At 43.1% G+C, this 20,395-nt stretch overlaps 1 protein-coding gene across 3 annotated transcripts in view; it reads right to left on the reverse strand.

Moving 5' to 3' along the window:
- Positions 1-493: 493 nt before the first annotated feature.
- Positions 494-20,395, reverse strand: part of LOC132864365 (casein kinase I) — a 71,260-nt gene continuing 51,358 nt past the window's right edge. For 2 of the 3 annotated variants that reach the window (XM_060897781.1, XM_060897780.1), the window contains exons 10-11: positions 16,190-16,296; positions 494-6,500 (exon numbers count right to left, since the gene is read on the reverse strand). In XM_060897781.1, the coding sequence (XP_060753764.1) occupies positions 6,446-6,500; positions 16,190-16,296 (162 nt within the window). In that variant the 3' untranslated portion in view covers positions 494-6,445. Of the gene's footprint in view, positions 6,501-16,189; positions 16,297-20,395 lie in introns of those variants that run through there. The other variant, XM_060897783.1, reaches the window with a different exon arrangement.

The raw sequence follows: 20,395 nt of genomic DNA on the forward strand, positions 1-20,395 counted from the left end.
TCCATTCATCCATCTATTAATTCCATTTATCAATACATTTCATCTACTCATTCCATCTAAACATCCATCCATTCATTCCATTTATCCATCTGTATGCTTGTTCCATCCATCCAAATTTACATCTAACCATCTATTTATTTAATCCAGCCATCCAATAAATCTGTTTATTAATTCCATCCATCCAACTATCTATCTACTCAATCCACCCATCCAGCCTGGAGCTGGGCAATCGGATGATTTAATTAGATATTAGTGATGTCTAATTCATGCTGATCTTTAACAGATGATGTCCCTCGTTTTAGAAACAGAACTCGAGAGGTATCACTTTAAACAGGTAAAACACATTTTATTGTCCTACAAATAAATAAAAACTACAGCCGACTAAAAATTATTCTGAACAATAAACTGCAGAGACGACAAACAAATCAAATCCAGCACACGGTTTAAATAACTTCCTGAACCAAGTAAAAGAAAAACAAGACGAGATGAGGGCTATCTTATAAAAGACTTTATTTATGAGGCATTTAGTTATCACAGAATAAATCAAACTTTCATTTTAACTCTCGAGGACTGAAATAAGAAAGTAAAATACTTCAGCTGTGCGCTTTCTCCTCAACTCCACCTTCTCTGCATCCTACTTTCCTGCTTCCACCAATCAGGAGCGATCCTTAAGGGGGGGGCACACAAGTGGGCGTGTACGATGAGGAGGGGGGATGATGATCTCGCTGTGAGGTGAAGAGTTTTAAAGCCATGTCAAGGCCAAAGAACTTTAAAAAATGATGGTTGAGACTTGGGCACAGCTTTGGGAAGTGCAGTGGAGAAGAGTGGGGGGGGGATAGGAAAATGAGGATGAAACAGGTTACCATGACAACACCGAGTTGTATGGAGGGGTGAGGTGATGGCAAATCGGTTATCGAGATTATCGTAATTTAATAAATCAAATCAACCCAAACATCCAGTACAGCAATACAACGGATTTGAAACAAGTCTGAAAAATCAGGTATTAAAAAAATAATCCAAGTTCAACCCTGTAAGTTGAATAAGTCGCCTTATCAATCATTCATTGGTTGCCATTTTGATATGAACCTGAGCAATGCTGAAATAAATACCCGATCCTGAATAAATATCATTGCATGAGCCAGGGAAGAAAGAAAAACATTGACTTTAATAAGCATGTAAATCAGCACACTCTGGTTCTCACTCTGGTTCTCTTGATAAACTCCCGATGCAGAGAATTCAGAGACGGAACCCGCAGGGGACAAACGCCCGAGAGCAACGCTGTAGTGTTCAACGCTTCACTTCGAAAGGCACAAACTATTTCCCAGATCAGTTAAATCTATTGTGGAGGAATTAAAAAGAAAAGAAAACCAACAAACATCAGATGCGTTCTTCCGTCTCCGGGAAACCCCCCGAGCGTCACGGTCGTCCTTTCAGCGGAGACGAGTCTGGCGTTCTGGCGTAGAGACGACCTCAGATTGAGGTTTTATTTCTTTTAAGTTGTGATCGTTGTCCTAAATGTCAAATATTTCTTTTTTCTCTTTTTACCCTCAAAAGTGCAATTCACAAGAAGAGAGATGTCACAGCCCCACTTCAATACTGTCTCCAACACACTGCGTCTTAATCATGACACTTAATTAGCGATAAACAGGAAACCAGAACTGTAAAAAGTTAAATGAGGGGTTAATTAGCCAGGAAGGACATCCTCGAGTATTATTCGTCATGTCTAAGGGAGGGGGAGGGGAATATAAATAAATAATAAAAAAATAAGTTGCTTTATTGTGCGAACATTGTGAACAATTCGCTTTGGTAATGCAACATGGTCCAATGAGGACGGACAAACACAAGACACTTAAATAAAATCGAGCAATAAATTACGGAACAGTGAATTAACAGCTGTCCTTATTTGGCTAACTTCCGCACCCAGAACTTATGCTAGCTAGCTAGCTAAAATTAACGTAATGGCTACCTATTTATCCTTGAGGAAATGATTTGCGTTACATAAAAAAATCCAGACAAATAGATGAAAAGAGGAACACAGCCTCTGGACTCCGCATGTATCAGAATTTAACGTAATTTCTTCGTTCTGCTAGTCAGCAATTTACGCTAGCTAGCTAGTTAAAATTAACACAACAGCTACCTATTTATCCTTGAGGAAATGATTTGCGTTATCTCAGAAATGGACAAATAGATGAACAGAGGAGCATGTACAGCCTCTAGACTCCACGTAGATCAGAATTTAACGTAATTTCATCATTACAATAGTCAGCATTTTACGCTGGCTAGGTAGTTAATATTAACACAACCGCTACCTATTTATCCTTGAGGAAATCATTTGCGTTACATAAAAAATGGACAAACAGAAGTATGCACGGCCTCTGGACTCCACATAGATCAGAATTTAACGTAACTTCATTACACTAGTTGGCATTTTATGCTAGCTAGCTAAAATTAACACAACAGCTATCTATTTATCCTTGAGGAAATGATGTGTTCTCAAAAATAGACAAATAGATGAACAGAGAAGCACGCACAGCCTCTGGACTCCATGTCGATCAGAATTTAACAATTTCAATCGTTACACTAGTCAGCATTTTACGCTAGCTAGGTACTTAATATTAACACAACAGCTATCCATTTATCCTTGAGGAAATGATTTGCGTTATATAACAAAATGGACAAATAGATGAATAGAGGAGCACACAGCGTCTGGGCTCCACGTAGATCAGAATTTAACGTAACTTCATTGTTACACTAGTCGGCATTTTACGCTAGCTAGTTAACATAACCTACCCATTTATCCTTGAGGAAATGATTTGTGTGACACAAAAAATGGACAAATAGATGAACAGAGGAACACGCACAGCCTCTGGACTCCACGTAGATCAGAATTTCACATAACATTATGCTAGTCGGCATTTTACGCTAGCTAGCCTGCTAGAAGCTGGATGTGATTGTACATAGTTCATAAGAAACAAAACCACAGCCTTCTAAGAAATAAATACATGTAAACATGAGCAATGAAGCAGCACAATGCTTCAGTTTTTTAAAAAAAAGTAAGTTTATATTATGATACAATATTTAAAAATCTGCCTTTTCAATTGCATTTTATTTTGCATTCGTTTATTTACTATTTTTGTCTTTTTCCCCTCCTCTGAAAGCATGACTTATTTTCCTTGTAATTAATTTACGACAGCTAAAAGAGGTGAATATATTTAAAAATCCTAAGTAATATGCTCGCTAGTGAATGATGCGCTGTAGTTAGCTAACCAACACTGGTTAAGAGAACTTTCTTAACTTTACGTCATTCTGCTGGCTAGCTAGCGTGCTAGCTGGTGTGCTAATTAGCCAGCAGAACGAGGTAAAGGTACCGTAAGAAAGTTCTGTTAACTTCTGTTAGAGGTAGAGATCCCACACTGCTCTGAGCGAAAGAACAAACACGTCTATTATTTTTGAAAATTCAGGTTGTAAGAAGAAAACTAGCATGGAAGTCCAAACAAGTCCATTTCTGTCCTGTTAACTCAAGATCACAAATTCTTTTGATTGTGTTTAAATCCATGGCAAAAGTGGTAAAATGAACAAGTCCTCATTTGCGATTTCGCTTGGCCTTCATGAGGTTAAAGAAGCCAGTCAGAATCTACGCTAGCTCGTGCGCTAGTATTAATCCGATAATTAGTAGATTAACAGCGGAAGAAATATTTATCCTGGAGATTTTGCTCAATTTTCACAAACTGGTGAAATGAAAACTTGTTATAAATGCAGCTTTATATTTTCCTCAGTGTTATTACGAAATCCAGATAGATTTTAAACAAAACGTAGTGATGTGTAGTAATGATACAGCCGCTTGTGCAGTATTCGGGATCACCATTTTGGACTGGAATTAGCTGGACAGGCCACGCCCACAAGAGCGAAATCATCATCGTCGAATTGTTTGTTGCTTGTTGGTGTGAATGCAGGATTCGTGTTATTATTTCTGTCCTGTTATCTCACGATCTTCAGTCGAGTTGGTTTTACTGAAATAACGAACGAAATAATCAGCCGAGGAGATTAAAAGACGCGTCTCTGAAAATATCGACTGATAAAAATCGACATTTCGTTCACTTTACTGTTGTGATATATAGTTGTAGGATAACTGTGAGAAACAGCTGGATAAGGAGATAAAGTTAGTGAGATAGCGACTCTTTAGCTTGATGTATCTATTTAGCTGTAGAGATGAAGTTAGCCAAAAAGCTGCTCTTTAAACCTGTTGATTATATCGACGCGAGTGTTTTTCATCCGAGCTCCATCCGGGACACTGAGAACCAAAACCGGGATATAAATCTCTGTCACTCGTGAGGAAATCGGTGAGAGAGTTGTGTTGTTTTGATAAATTTGGGGACTTTTTGTTTGTGAACGTGTCGATATAATAAGAAAAATCACACGCTGGCTTGAAGTTTATCTTCTCATGTTGAAAAACTCGCATTTTTCAGACGAAATACATCACGGATCTGAGTGACATATTTAAAGAATATTGTCTGGGTTTTTTTCGTGGTCTATCAGATATACTCCATTCAGCGAGCATGACGGTGAACGAGTCAAAGACGAGTCTTCAATGCGTCGTTCTCTTTCAAAATTCTCTCAAAATCTTCTGTATTTTTTGTAACGAAGCGAACCTGGCGGCCATGTTTGTTTACAAATTGTCCCAGTCATTCTCTAGCGCGCAAGTTTTACGTCTCCGATGTGTGACGTCATGTTGCCTTGACAACCGTGCAATATCGTAAACCATATCCAACGCTCATTCTCCATTGGGTAGAGTGACGTAATACATGTAGGATAAGCGATATGCGAACAATATCGCATGCTATCGAGCCAAATGAATGGAACCTGCTAGATGGGAATAGAACACGTTTTTATTCCATCGAAAACGGTTTCTGTATGGATAATAATTCATGATATTTCACTCAGACGAAGTCACTCCCAGTGTTTTGACAACGCACGCCTAGTCACCGGGAAAATATTAGAATTCTTTTGATTAACTTGCATATTTTTTGTTTTGTGGATGTGTTCATACGATATAAAGAATATACGCAGTGGTGCGAAGATATGAAGTTTATCTTCTCATGTTGAAAAATACACATTCACCACTCGAAGATAAACTTCATATCTTCGTGCCCGCAATCTGTCTGTAGTTGGAGTTACAGTCTGACCTACTGAGAAACTGAGCGCTGGATAAAGCGAGTTGAAGCCGGTGCAGCTGTGGGATAAACTAACGGGAAGCTTAAAGCCTGATAAATGGAACCGGATAAGTGGATAAGGTTTGGTGTATACTGGAGAAATCCTTTAGCTTTATACATCGATTTGGAATCTTAAGTTGCTTTTATGATCCAAATAAAACACCTTTCGATGGCATCGCAAAATCCAGGACAGATACGCACTTCCTCGTTGGACTTCCATCAACAGCTCCTTTGATACACATGAATTAATGAATTTAATTTATTTTTGCGAGCGAGCATATTATGAATCAGATATGACTCTGTCTCTGTGTGTGTGTGTGGGGGGGGGGGAAGGGGGAGAACAAGAAACGGACTGTACACCTTTCTAAGGAACTCATTTCAGCAATGACGTTCTTTCTGTTGAGAAAACTCTGTGTTCCTGTTTAAAAAAAAAAAGAAAAAAAGAAAACATGGTCAGAGGAAGTGGGGTGTCGACCCAGTGTGCGTGTGTGTATATATATATGAAAAAAAGCGCGTGAGTTAAAAACAGTATTGAGAAGCAGGGTGTGTCTATCTCTCCATCTTCCACAGTACCTGAGTCCAGCCACTGCGCTACATCATCCATGAGGACAAGAAAAGGAAAAACAAATAAACAAACAAACAAATACAAGAGCGTTTGAGAGAGAGAGAGAGAGAGAGAGAGAGAGAGAGAACAAACACTACAACATGAATAAAACGGTTCAACTCAGGGATAGGAGAACTCCAAAACTACTTAATTTTAAATTACATTAAAAAAACAAACAAACAAACAAACAAACAAAAACAAACCCCAGGTGTTTTACAGAAGCAGAGTGATTCTGGTTTGCGTTTCCTGACTCGGAGCATCACAGTCTGTAGTCTCCTCCCCCAGTTTCCGACTTTGATCCCGTAAAATTAAAACACTCATCGTTTAAACATTTGCTTTAAGTCCTCTGATAATGTGATCTAAAATACAGGATTAAACCGTCCATCTGCGTTCATGATCACCACACACACGCGCGCGCGCTCCGTCAGTCTCAGTCTCTCTGTGCGTCTCAGACGTTTATAGACGTAACTCCTCTATACGCTTCGTTTCCTTATAAAGCATGTGGCAGGTCAAACTCTTCGGATCTGACGAGTATCACACGCGCGCGCGCGCACACAGGATAAAGGAGCGCTCCACGCTCCAGTCGTCCCTCTGTCTCTGTTCCGTTTGTCCCTGTCCACCCTTCAGCTCTTCACTTGTGCCGCTGCAGGCCTTTCCTCTTCCTCCGCTTAAAAAAGCAACAGCACCTGAAAGAGGTCAGAAGGTGGTGGTTAATTTTCTAGAACAGCAGCTCTGTCGGTATATTAACAGGCGCACTTTAATGCATCATCGTTTCTATAGCAACAGCTTGTTCAAAGGGACGTGTATGGCCGACGCTGCACGTAAAATGTCAGCATTGATATGGTGAAGTTTTCTGAATAGAGGCGGTCGGTTTCATGTTTACAGAAGGAGCTCCTTCAACGTTTACAGAAGGCGCTCGTTCAACGCTGACGGAAGGCGCTCGATCAACGCTGACGGAAGGCGCTCGATCAACGCTGGCGGAAGGCGCTCGATCAACGCTGGCGGAAGGCGCTCGATCAACGCTGGCGGAAGGCGCTCGATCAACATTTATGGAAGGCGCTCATTCAACGCTGACGGAAGGCGCTCGATCAACGCTGACGGAAGGCGCTCGATCAACGCTGGCGGAAGGCGCTCGATCAACGCTGGCGGAAGGCGCTCGATCAACGCTGGCGGAAGGCGCTCGTTCCACGCTGGCGGAAGGCGCTCGTTCCACGCTGGCGGAAGGCGCTCGTTCAACATTTATGGAAGGCGCTCGTTCAACGCTGACAGAAGGCGCTCGTTCAACATTTATGGAAGACGCTCGTTTCACGCTGACGGAAGGCGCTCGATCAATGCTGACGGAAGGCGCTCGATCAACGCTGGCGGAAGGCGCTCATTCAACGCTGGCGGAAGGCGCTCATTCAACATTTATGGAAGGCGCTCGTTCAACGCTGACGGAAGGTGCTCGATCAACGCTGACGGAAGGCGCTCATTCAACGCTGGCGGAAGGCGCTCATTCAACATTTATGGAAGGCGCTCGTTCAACGCTGACGGAAGGCGCTCGATCAACGCTGACGGAAGGCGCTCGATCAACGCTGGCGGAAGGCGCTCGATCAACGCTGGCGGAAGGCGCTCATTCAACGCTGGCGGAAGGCGCTCATTCAACATTTATGGAAGGCGCTCGATCAACGCTGGCGGAAGGCGCTCGATCAACGCTGGCGGAAGGCGCTCGATCAACGCTGACGGAAGGCGCTCGTTCAACGCTGACGGAAGGCGCTCGTTCAACGCTGACGGAAGGCGCTCGATCAACGCTGGCGGAAGGCGCTCGATCAACGCTGGCGGAAGGCGCTCGATCAACGCTGGCGGAAGGCGCTCGATCCACGCTGGTGGAAGGCGCTCGTTCCACGCTGGCGGAACGTGTATTTGCTCGTGTAAAGCCCTATTTTCAGTCTGTTTTCTTATTATTGTTTTTTTCCTCTGTGCGGAAACTCGTTTTTGAGGCATTTGTGATGCTCAAAAACTCACAAATTTTGGCACACTGATCAATTGTGCATAAAATCACGAAGTTACACTGAGCAAGGGACTGGGCGTGGTCCCAGAGCTCTATAGCGCCCCCGAGAACAAGCTATGGTTGAGATGAAGTTGCTCGGATTGGCATGAGATTTGGTGTGATCTATACTCTTGTGATACAGGACAAAGATCACTTGGTTGTATTTGACTCCACGCAACAGGAAGTCAGCCATGCTGGATGGAATGTGAGATTTTGAAATTTTCCCACGTTGTTTTGAGGGACTTACGATGGATAAAATCTCATGGAATTTTGCAGACACATTTGTCCTCTGATATAATTTGAGTTGATAAGGTAAATCAGTCTAGGTAGGCTTCATTAACTCCATAGCGCTACCTAGTTCAAAAATACAGATGACACTTTGGAAATATTTGAAAACTCATGAAATTTGGTCCACACGTCAGTCATGTGCACCAAAACTCATCCATAGGGGCTTGACCCCAGGTGTGTCCGGGGGACTCCACAGCACCCCCATAGGTCATGGAGACTCCTGTCTGGTAAATAGTTTAAGCTATCCGTGTCAAATTTGGGAGGTGTGTGGAGTGTCCCGAGATGAACACAACTGCTGATACACTGGATCAGCCATACTCAACAGGAAGTGAGATCTTTGGTTTTGTGCGTTTTGACACGTGTTACTTTTTAACGAACTCCTCCTAGGCGGTTTGTTGGATCCAAAAAGTACGTCATGTCAAGATGTTACTGACTGTAAATTGCGAAGGGATTTGCAATATGCTGCAAGATGCTGAAATGGTGAACCAATAAATTTATACGTTATGCCACGCAAACAGGAAGTGAGTCATAAATTCACCATGCATTGCCTGATACAGCTCAAACTTCACAGGTTATAGGATCTCACGGTTCTGAAGATATCCACATGACCAAAGACACCCTCTGGTATAGCGCCACCATTTGGACAAGGACAGTAATGAATCCATTACAAAACATCTGTTACATTTCGATGTACCCTTCCTAATGCCACTTTTCCACTACAAACGCGGCTGAGCCGTGCCGTGCTGAGTCGAGCAGAGTCGAGCTGAGCGGGGCTGTTGGAGTTGCATTTTGACTACAACCGCGCTGAACCGTGCTGGCTGGAAGTGGGTGGACACATTGGGTGGAGTTAGCGAAAGTGGGTGGACGTCACGTGATGTCGTTAAGCAGCGCAAACAGTGACATCAGTGAGCTTTTAAGCGGTAGTCTCACGACCTGAATAGTAAACAATAAACATGGAGGACATGGAGTCGTTAGTGTTGCTGGTCTTGGTGCTGTGGCTTGTTGTCACCGACAACGCCAACAGATACTGGCAAGAGCGTATAGATGAGGCGAGGCGCATAAGGCTTCAGAAATTCTCATAATTCGTAATTATTCTTCTTCCGGGTTTGCGGTGTTTACAGATCCCAGCGTGCTCGCGGGGCGTGTGTGGGCATGTGAGGACACTCCTCACCAATCAGTGCACAGGGGAGTGTCTGCTCACGCCCCCAGCCTCACTCGGCTCGCTTCAGCCCCACTCCAAAACGGTGCGAGTTTTAGGGGCTAAGCAGGGCTGAAGCGAGCTGAGTCGTGCTGCTCTAAGGTAGTCAAAACGCGAGCCGTGTCGGGCTGAAGTGAGCTGAAGCGAGCTGAAAAAGGGTAGTGGAAAAGGGCCATAAGTGGTTTGTTGGATCCATGCCATATTTGGTATACATCATGTCAAGATGTTGCTGATGTTAAATTGTGAAGGGATTTGCGATAACTTGCAAGATGTTGAAATGGCGAACCAATAAATTTATGTTTCGCCATGCAAACAGGAATCGTGTCATAAATTCACCGTGCATTGCCTGATATGGCTAAAAATTCACAGGTAATAGGATATGATGGTTCTGATGAAATCCACATGACCAATTTGACCCTCTGGTATAGCGCCACCATTTGGACCTGGACAGTAATGATTCCATTGCCTAACTGGATAGAACTCGACGCCAACGGCATCGATGGAGACGCCTCTGCCTGGTAGACTACACACCTTATTAAGCTGTGATTTGGGGATGGACATTTGACCTCACAGTAATCTTGACCTGTGACCTTTTAACCTCAAAATCTAATCAGTTCATGTTTGCCCCAAAGCGCACAAATGGTGAAAGTTTGGTGAAACTCCTTTCATTTGCCTTGGAGATACTGTATTCACAAGGTTTTCGTACAGAGATTTGACCTCACAGTGACCTTGAACTCAGACCTTTTAACCTCAAAATCTAATCAGTTCATGTTTGTCCCAAAGTGCACAAATGGTGAAAGTTTGGTGAAATTCCTTTCATTAGCCTTTGAGATATCGAGTTCACAAGGTTTCGGGACTGACGGACGCACGCATGGACAACCCGAAAACATAATGCCTCCTGCACCTTACGGTGGCGGCAGGGCTCTGCACTAAGTTCTTTTTTCAGGAGCACACGTGCTCATAAGTTAAAAATTTTAGGAGCACAGGGAAAAAAAAATGGGGGCACAAGCAGGTTTTCATTTTAAAGGTTTATTGCAGCGCAAACCTTAGACACACCAACACATAAAACGCAAAATTCAATTGAGAATGAATGAATGAATGAATGAACAAACAGTAGCTAAACAGAGAGCAGAGCTCAGCGGAGCTAACAACATCATCAAGGACAGCTCCCACCCTGGCTCCGAGTTCTTTGACTCGCTGCCCTCAAGCAGGCGTTACAGGTGCATCAAAGCAAGGACCAACAGACTCAAAAACAGTTTTTTCCCACAGGCCATAACCACCTTGAACAATTAGTCTTTTTCACATTACGTCACTTGCAGGGGAACTCATATCCGTTTTCAGCCTTTTGAATGGAAGAAGAGGTATACAGCGGCAACATATGTTAACAAAACTGTGTCATTCACAGATAAGCTTGATGATAATATTGTGCATTGTTGTTTATCATTACGTATTGTTAGCGACCATTCCAGTCACCTATCTGCCTTGTTTTGGAAAGGAAGTTTACTGACTTTCTATGGTTGCTACTTGTTAGCCAGCAGATTAGCATGCCGCCTCTTCTTCCATTCAAAAGGCTGGAAACAGATGTGAGGTTCTTCTGCAAGTGGCGTAATGTGAAAAAGGCTAATTACATGCGCTGACTGATGCCACTTCTGGCAGGTGCAACAATGCACCAACAAGGACCTAAAAGGGCAATATTCTCACACTTACCTGATACAGTGCAATACTTATTACAGTGCAACCGCACACAGCAACTTTTTAGTTTTTATAGCTTTTGTATATTTTATATTTATATTTCTACACTTTTACATCCATACCCAATACAATGCAATACCAAATACAGTGCAATATCCTGAGTTTTGTAGCTGAACTGAGTTTCTATAACTAATGTGCAATTAACATCTGCAACTCAACACGCCCAGTTGTGTATATATTCTTTGTTTTTCTGCTGTGTTGTGACATGCACCATTTGTATAAACTGTATATTATTTGTTTTTCTGCTGTGTTGTATGTTCCCATCTAAATGTTTGCACTGGGGTGTGTGCTTTCCATCTCATTATATAATTTTCCCGTGCCTTCTCCCGTCGTTCTAGCTTTCTTCACTACACTTTCTTCCTCGTCCGTTCTTTTATTCTGGTTTCCACCATCACTGTTTTTAAAAAACGCCGTTATTCTCTGCATAGCGAATATATTTCTCAGCTTGGTCCGAACCAGCTCTCAGTTATCTCTCAGCTGAATGATCTGATGAATCCCTAAAAAGCACTTTTCCCACCTAATGCCACACCCACAACATACAGCCGTGGGAAAGAGGGGCAATCACAGAAAGATGTGGCAGAACGGCAAAAAAATCTAACTTTTTTACTCCCCCCGGCTACCATGGGAACCACCGCAGGTGCAAGACAGGGGCGCAAGCAACTACAGACAGGGAGCAAGGCGCAGGCAGAACACACACACACACAACAATACAGGCCGTTATTCGTTACACTACATTAGGTAGGCTATCCAGCGCTGGATTTACATACTTTGCGGTTTATCGTTTGATACATTTTAGAATGTTAAACTCGTCGCGTCTGTGCTCAGTGCTTTCCTAAATTGTCGGCCGCAAGAAGCCCTCGCACGAATCCGCGTTTTTTTTCGTCGTTCGCATGCTGAAAAATTCGCTCACAAATGCGAATGAAACGTGCGCACTGTAGAGCCCTGGGTGGCGGAGGCATAAAAACTTAGACTCATGAAATTTGGTATTCACATCAGTCCTGGTTACCGTTACTCAGGGATAGAGGCTTGACCCAGAGTGTGTCCAGGGGACTCCATAGCGCCCCCACGTCATTGAGACTTCTGCCCGATATATAGTTTCACCCATCTGTGTCAAAATTGGTGTGTGTGTGTGGGGTGCCCAGAGAAGAACAAAACTGAAAGGCACACTGTTTTAGCCAATTGACTTGCGAAAGGATTTGTGATATCTTGCATGATGTTCAAAAGGCGAACTAATGAATTTGTTTCACCATGCAAACAGGAAGTGTGTTATACAGTGGTGCTTGAAAGTTTGTGAAGCCTTTAAAATTTTCTATATTTCTGCATAAATATGACCTAAAACATCATCAGATTTTCACATAAGTCCTAAAAGTAGATAAAGAGAACCCAGTTAAACAAATGAGACAAAAATATTACACTTGGTCATTTATTTATTGAGGAAAATGATCCAATATTACATATCTGTGAGTGGCAAAAGTATGTGAACCTCTAGGATTAGCAGTTAACTTGAAGGTGAAATTAGAGTCAGGTGTTTTCAATCAATGGGATGACAATCAGGTGTGAGTGGGCACCCTGTTTTATTTAAAGATAGTCTAATCTTCACAACATGTTTGTGGAAGTGTATCATGGCATGAACAAAGGAGATTTCTGAGGACCTCAGAAAAAGCGTTGTTGATGCTCATCAGGCTGGAAAAGGTTACAAAACCATCTCTAAAGAGTTTGGACTCCACCAATCCACAGTCAGACAGATTGTGTACAAATGGAGGAAATTCAAGACCATTGTTACCCTCCCCAGGAGTGGTCGACCAACAAAGATCACTCCAAGAGCAAGGCGTGCAATAGTCGGCGAGGTCACAAAGGACCCCAGGGTAACTTCTAAGCAACTGACGGCCTCTCTCACATTGGCTAATGTTAATGTTCATGAGTCCACCATCAGGAGAACACTGAACAACAATGGTGTGCATGGCAGGGTTGCAAGGAGAAAGCCACTGCTCTCCAAAAAGAACATTGCTGCTCGTCTGCAGTTTGCTAAAGATCACGTGGACAAGCCAGAAGGCTATTGGAAAATTGTTTTGTGGACGGATGAGACCAAAATAGAACTTTTTGGTTTAAATGAGAAGCGTGATGTTTGGAGAAAGGAAAAGACTGCATTCCAGCATAAGAACCTTATCCCATCTGTGAAACATGGTGGTGGTAGTATCATGGTTTGTGCCTGTTTTGCTGCATCTGGGCCAGGACGGCTTGCCATCATTGATGGAACAATGAATTCTGAATTATACCAGCGAATTCTAAAGGAAAATGTCAGGACATCTGTCCATGAACTGAATCTCAAGAGAAGGTGGGTCATGCAGCAAGACAACGACCCTAAGCACACAAGTTGTTCTACCAAAGAATGGTTAAAGAAGAATAAAGTGAATGTTTTGGAATGGCCAAGTCAAAGTCCTGACCTTAATCCAATCGAAATGTTGTGGAAGGACCTGAAGCGAGCAGTTCATGTGAGGAAGCCCACCAACATCCCAGAGTTGAAGCTGTTCTGTACGGAGGAACGGGCTAAAATTCCTCCAAGCCGGTGTGCAGGACTGATCAACAGTTACCGCAAACGTTTAGTTGCAGTTATTGCTGCACAAGGGGGTCACACCAGATACTGAAAGCAAAGGTTCACATACTTTTGCCACTCACAGATATGTAATATTGGATCATTTTCCTCAATAAATAAATGACCAAGTATAATATTTGTGTCTCATTTGTTAAACTGGGTTCTATTTATCTACTTTTAGGACTTGTGTGAAAATCTGATGTTAAAGGATATGGGACATGAAACATAAAAGCACGCTATATCAGTTTCTTTCCATTAAAAATATGAATTAACTGCATCAACAAATACAAAATCATCTATTAAATTCAGCAAAATCGTTATATTCGTGATGATTATATGGCATTTCTGCTCGACTTCCGATATGCATTTTTTTTGCAACCGGAAGAGCCGCTGTCACGTGATCATACGTCACAAAAACTTTCGGGCACAGCACAAGCGGGTAGATGAATGGAGAAGTGGATGACAAGAAATTTGTTTTTATAGTCTTTAAAGTACATTGGACATCATGGTGTATTGTGCTGCTTATGGTTGCAATAATTCCAATGGGAAATGCCCTGGAGTAAGTTTTTTTGCATTCCCCAAGGACCCGAAGCTGAGGAAAGTGTGGGCTCACCTGCGCATGCGCAGTTGGCTTCGCGCATGCGCAGTAGGCTTGGTAGGACAAATCCAAGAGGTAGGATAACTTTACAGAACACCTGTTGAAAAAACTTTGCACCTACTGTTTCCCACAAACTGTGTTCGGACCATTTCACTGAGGATTCTTTCAACATTAATACTCAGGTACTGAGCGATATTAATTCATGAAACAGGAAGTATAAGGATGAGAAAAAAAAAAACAGTTTAAATCGGGAAGCTGCGCACATTTGCGCCAGGCTGCACAAATGTGCGCAGCTTCCCGATTTAAACTGTTTTTTTTTCTCATCCTTATACTTCATGTTTCATGAATTAATATCGCTATTTTTTTTAAAAAAATCGGATCTGCGCGATTCAGCCGTGAAAAAGGCGGCATCTGCCGAAAGGCGCGCTGTTTGCATCCCTGCACAGAGGCCAGGGGACAGGGCAGGAATATTTTTGTTGATATGAGTGATCCGGTGCGATTTCACGACCCCCCCGTTGAAGACCTCTGCGCTAAGCGACTGAAAGCCGAGGTAAGGATTAGTATTATAATTTTGGGTGTATCAATTATTGATTATCATAATTCTGACTCGTTTCGCCATTTTGAATGTTTTCATCTCGGACTCTGGAAGCATTGTATCTCAATCGATCTCGAAAAATATCAGCAAAAAAAAAACTAGCTTGCAACAGACTTTAGCTAGATCTATGATGAACTTTCAATGTATGATACAAAAATAATACTTCTTTCAACAGATCATTAGCCTTTGAGCAGAATTGTTTTTAACTTACCAGGAAGTGTTATCCAGCCGACCGCTTTCAGTTTCATGAGGGCTGAATGAACTCTCACTCTCAGAATCATCTGACCCGTCAGAGTAAAGACAAGATCCATGTTCATGTGAATTTCCAGCTATCGGTTCGAATTGATAGGGTCTAACTTCACATCTCTGTGAAACATCGGGAATGTCACTGTCGATGGTGTCCATTTCGGTAACCTGTTTACATTAGATTCCCAAGCGCTGGCTCCTTGGAAAGTTTTTGTTGCGTCACGGGTCACGTGACCACCTAGCTCATTAACGAATCCTTGTTTTACGCTGATGTATAAAAAAACTTGAATAATGTGATGATTTTCACATTTCTGACGCCCTGCAGTGATTTAGATGGCATTTCTTATGTCCTTTATACATAATTATGCCCAGGTAAAAATCCATGTCCCATATCCTTTAAAATTCTCAAGGGTTCACAAACTTTCAAGCATCACTGTAAATTCAACATGCATTGCCGAAGGAGCTAATACTTCACAGGTTATCGGACATCAGGGTTCGAATGATATGCCCGAAGTGAGCCTCTCATGTAGCGCCACCGTTTGGACCTGGACAGTAATGATTCCATTGGCGAAAAACTCTGACTCATGAAGTTTGGAACACACGTCCGTCCTGGCCACTGCGACTCAGGGATAGAGGCTTGACCTCGAGTGCAAGGGCCCTTTATCGCCACTAGTGGCTAGATTTTCTTCTCGTCTTTTCCTACTTTCTCCCTTTCATTTCTCCTCTCTTTTTTTTCTTGCTCCCTCTCCTTGCTCTTATTTCTATCCTTCTCCCTTTTTCCTCCTCTCCATTTCTTTCTTGAATAAATATCAGGATGAAATGAGATTTATGAATATCGTCGTTTCTTTTTCGTCAGAGACAAACTCCACTGAAAAATAGACCACACACAATCACTTCAGACCTCACACTGAGTCTCCATTTGCAGAAATCTGTCATGCTCATGAACCTTTCCAATTCTGTTCTGTGCTACGGTCGTGAAAAAAAACCCCTAAACTTTTAAAGAAATTCGAATCATTTCTAAAAACATGTCCCTCTCTACTGGACATGAGGTCTATGATGTCGGAGTGCGTGCTTACTTTGTTTCGTCGGCGACCTCGACCTCAGCAGGAGCAGTGATGGGAGCGTTCGAGTGACCTGCTGTGGGGTCGTCTGTGTTCACCTCGCCGTTGGTAGAACTCATGACCTGAACATTTATAAAAGTAAAAAAACAAACAAAAGACACAACACAGTGAGCCTTAAGAACGCGTGTGCACTTCTGTATAGAGTTTTCAGACACATTTATTCTTCTCAGGCAATACGATATAAAACTAATCCTCCCATTCATTCTGTATAATGAGCATTAATTCAGTTACACTGGGACCAATTTTAAACCTGCGCTTCAGCGCCTCCTGCTGGTGTCCAGCGGTATAGCGTTTATCCTGGAATGATTCTAATCATGCCGTTATACCAGGAAGAAAACATCCATTTTAACTCTACGCTCACACTACCAAGCATCCACGTTTAAACCGAGACCGTCCCGGACCATTCCCCGGACCGATCCGACAGTGGGCGTGGTCTGACATTTCTTCAACAAGCACTTGGTTCACATTTACTGTGACACGCGAAAATGATAACGATGGTTTTATTTTATCCGGTCACATCCAACCCGTGTGTCGAGACGTTATGAAGAACAGGAAGTCCCAGAGGTCGCTGGTGTCTCCTGTGAGGGTATGGTGCGAGTACAGCGAGTTCGCTTTGCTCATCCCATCTTCCAGCAAACAAACCACAAGCCATTCTTATAATCATTCATTAATCTGCGTTTACAGCGAACTCGTCCGCTTTAGATGATGGATATTAAACGAGACGAACAGCTCATCATTGGCTCGCGTTACTGAAGGGTTCAAGAGCAACGTTGAAGGAACAGTCCACCGTACTTCCATAATGAAATATGCTCTTACCTGAATTGAGACGAGCTGCTCCGTACCTCTCCGAGCTTTGCGCGACCTCCCAGTCAGTCAGACGCAGTCAGACGCGCTGTCACTCCTGTTAGCAATGTAGCTAGGCTCAGTATGGCCAATGGTATTTTTTGGGGCTGTAGTTAGATGCGACCAAACTCTTCCACGTTTTTCCTGTTTACATAGGTTTATATGACCAGTGATATGAAACAAGTTCAGTTACACAAATTGAAACGTAGCGATTTTCTATGCTATGGAAAGTGCGCACTATAATGAGAGGCGTACTAACACCTTCTGCGCGCTTCGGCAGCGCATTGATACGGAGCTCAGATATCAATGCGCTGCCGAAGCGCGCAGAAGGTGTTAGTACGCCTGTCATTATAGTGCGGACTTTCCATAGCATAGAAAATCGCTACGTTTCAATTTATGTAACTGAACTTGTTTCACGTCACTGGTCATATAAACCTATGTAAACAGGAAAAACGTGGAAGAGTTTGGTCGCATCTAACTACAGCCCCAAAAAATACCATTGGCCATGCTGAGCCTAGCTACATTGCTAACAGGAGTGACAGCGCGTCTGACTGACTGGGAGGTCGCGCAAAGCTCTGAGAGGTACGGATCAGCTCGTCTCAATTCAGATAAGAGCATATTTCATTATGGAAGTACGGTGGACTGTTCCTTTAAAGAAAGCCCTATTCAGACGGGATTACATTTCCGATTTTACAGGATGACTTTATTTGCATGTCGGTGTTTTTCTTCATCGTCCTCCGAGAAAATCGCAGACCGACTTCTTACCGGGAGCTTTTCACCGAATTCCACACTCATCTGTTCATTTTTCGAGACGTCGCTGTATTTATCCCTGTAGCGTGTGCATCGCTGCCCCTCCCCCGCATATTAAACACTTCCTGAATCATGACACGAAAAATGACTTTCTGCAACTTTGCATCCTTTCTTTCCTTCCGACTGTTCTGTCCCTCCTTTCTTTCTTTTTCCTCTTGCCACTGTTTTTTCGCCCCTTTCCTTCCTCCCTTTCTCTTCTTGCCACTTCCTTTCTTTTTCTCTTTTCTTTCTCTTTTTGCCAGTTTTCTTTTTCCTCATCTTTCTCTTGCGTTCCTTCTTTCCTTCCTCCTTTCTTTTCTTTCCCTCTTCTCTCCCTCTCTTTACGTTCCTTCTTTCTGTCCTCCTTTCATTTCTTTCTCTTATGCCGCTTTTCCACTACAAACGCGGCTGAGTCGGGCTGAGCCGTGCCGTGCTGAGTTGGGCTGAGTCGAGCTGGGCGGGGCTGTTGGAGTTGCATTTCGACTACCACCGCGCTGAACAGTGCTGGCTGGAAGTGGGTGGATACATTGGGTGGAGTTAGCGAAAGTGGGTGGACGTCACGTGATGTCGTTAAGCGGCGCAAACAGTGACATCAGTGACCTTTTAAGCGGTAGTCTCACGCCCCGGATAGTAAACAATAAACATGGAGGACATGGAGTCGTTAGTGTTGCTGGTCTTGGTGCTGTGGCTTGTTGTCACCGACAACGCCAACAGATACTGGCAAGAGCGTATAGATGAGGCGAGGCGCATAAGGCTTCAGAAATTCTCGTAATTATTCTTCTTCCGGGTTTACGGTGTTGACAGATCCCAGCGTGCTCGCGGGGCGTGTATGGGCATGTGAGGACACTCCTCCTCACCAATCAGTGCACAGGGGAGTGTCTGCTCACGCCCCCAGCCTCACTCAGCTCGGTTTGGCTCGCTTCAGCCCCACTCCAAAACCGTGCGAGTTTTGGGGGCTAAGCAGCAAGGGTCGACCGATATATCGGGCCGATATTTGCATTTTTTAAGTGTATCGGCATCGGCCGATTCGCATGTGGTTTGGCCGATCCGCGCACCCCCCGCGCGTCATTTACAGACCGGCATCCAAGCCTTGGATTCCAAGGCCAGCTCTGTGTTGCCAGAAGACCCGCGATGCACGCTGTCGCGTCACCCCTCCCCCTCTGATAGTGAAGTGCACAGCCCCGAAAGCTACAGCCACGGTAAGTTTTAAACTTTCAGAGCCTCTAATGCTTTTAAAATATTGTTTGAAACCACCAAATTTTATGTTCTCTTTATTACATGTGCCTGGAAGTTTATTAAGTTATTGAGTGGGTCGGAAAAAAAATGGAAATCTGACATGTGCGCCTTTAATGCTCTACCCGCCAAAGTTGCCGAATTGTGACAGCTCGTGGTATTGAAAAAAGTAAGCCATCACGTTGAATAGAGTGAAAAATCTTGCTTAAACCCCTTTCCACTGGGTGGCAGACACGTTGAACTTCAGGCCTTTCTTAGAATTAGGACACCTCTTTGTACTTATTCGTCGACTATTCCCCTCCCAGGGCCGCATAGATGGCTCTGTTCCCTCCTTTAAGACTACACGCGGAAGTGGTGTCGCCCCGTCATTATTGGAACATAGAGCAGAACCGATGTATTGAGATTGTGCAAACAATTACACAGAATAAACACCCAAATACACTCCATAAGTAACTTGCCATGTTAGTTTATGTGTAATAACGGTATACTGTTCCCTCAAGGTGCGTAGGAATTTGTAATATCCCCCCGTCGTGTGTAGGGATTTATAAATAATATCCCTCGTCGTTTTGACAGTTTAATATGTATTAATTTTTAAGTGAATATAATACTGTATTAAGCAGACACTTGAACAATTAGTTGCTCAATGTGCTTCAGACATAATGGTTATTTTCCTATTATTCATGTTATGGTGTGATGAAAGGGTATAGTATAAGTATAATATATATATTTTTTATAGTATATAATTTAAAAAAATTGATACTGATTGGTACATATATTTTTTTTTTTCTCCATACAGATGGCAGATCTGGTTTTTATTTTATTTGTTGCTGTTAAATAAATGTTCATTTGTAACTTGAGACCTGGAATATTTGTCATTTTTTAAAACATTTTTTTACCCATATTGGTCCAAAATATCGGCTTAAGAAAACTGGCAGTCCATATCGGCCATCGGCCAATGGTGATGGGAAAAAATCGTTATCGGCATCGGCCATTAAAAAACCCGTATCGGTCAACCCTTGCTAAGCAGGGCTGAAGCGAGCTGAGTCGTGCTGTTTTGAGATAGTCGAAACGCGAGCCGTGTCGGGCTGAAGTGAGCTGAAAAAGGGTAGTGGAAAAGGGCCATTATTTTGCCTCTTTTTCCTCCTCTCTTTTCTTTCCTCTTTTTGTGGCGTTCCTTCTTTCTTTCCTCCTTATTTTGCCTCTTTCCTCCTCTCTTTTCTTTCCTTGTCTTTTCTTCTTTTCTTTCTTCCTCTTTCCTGTTCTTTCCTTTCTCTTTCCCCCCTTTCTTTTCTTCTC

Source organism: Neoarius graeffei, chromosome 17, assembly GCF_027579695.1.
Source record: "Neoarius graeffei isolate fNeoGra1 chromosome 17, fNeoGra1.pri, whole genome shotgun sequence".
Taxonomy (NCBI): Eukaryota; Metazoa; Chordata; class Actinopteri; order Siluriformes; family Ariidae; genus Neoarius; species Neoarius graeffei.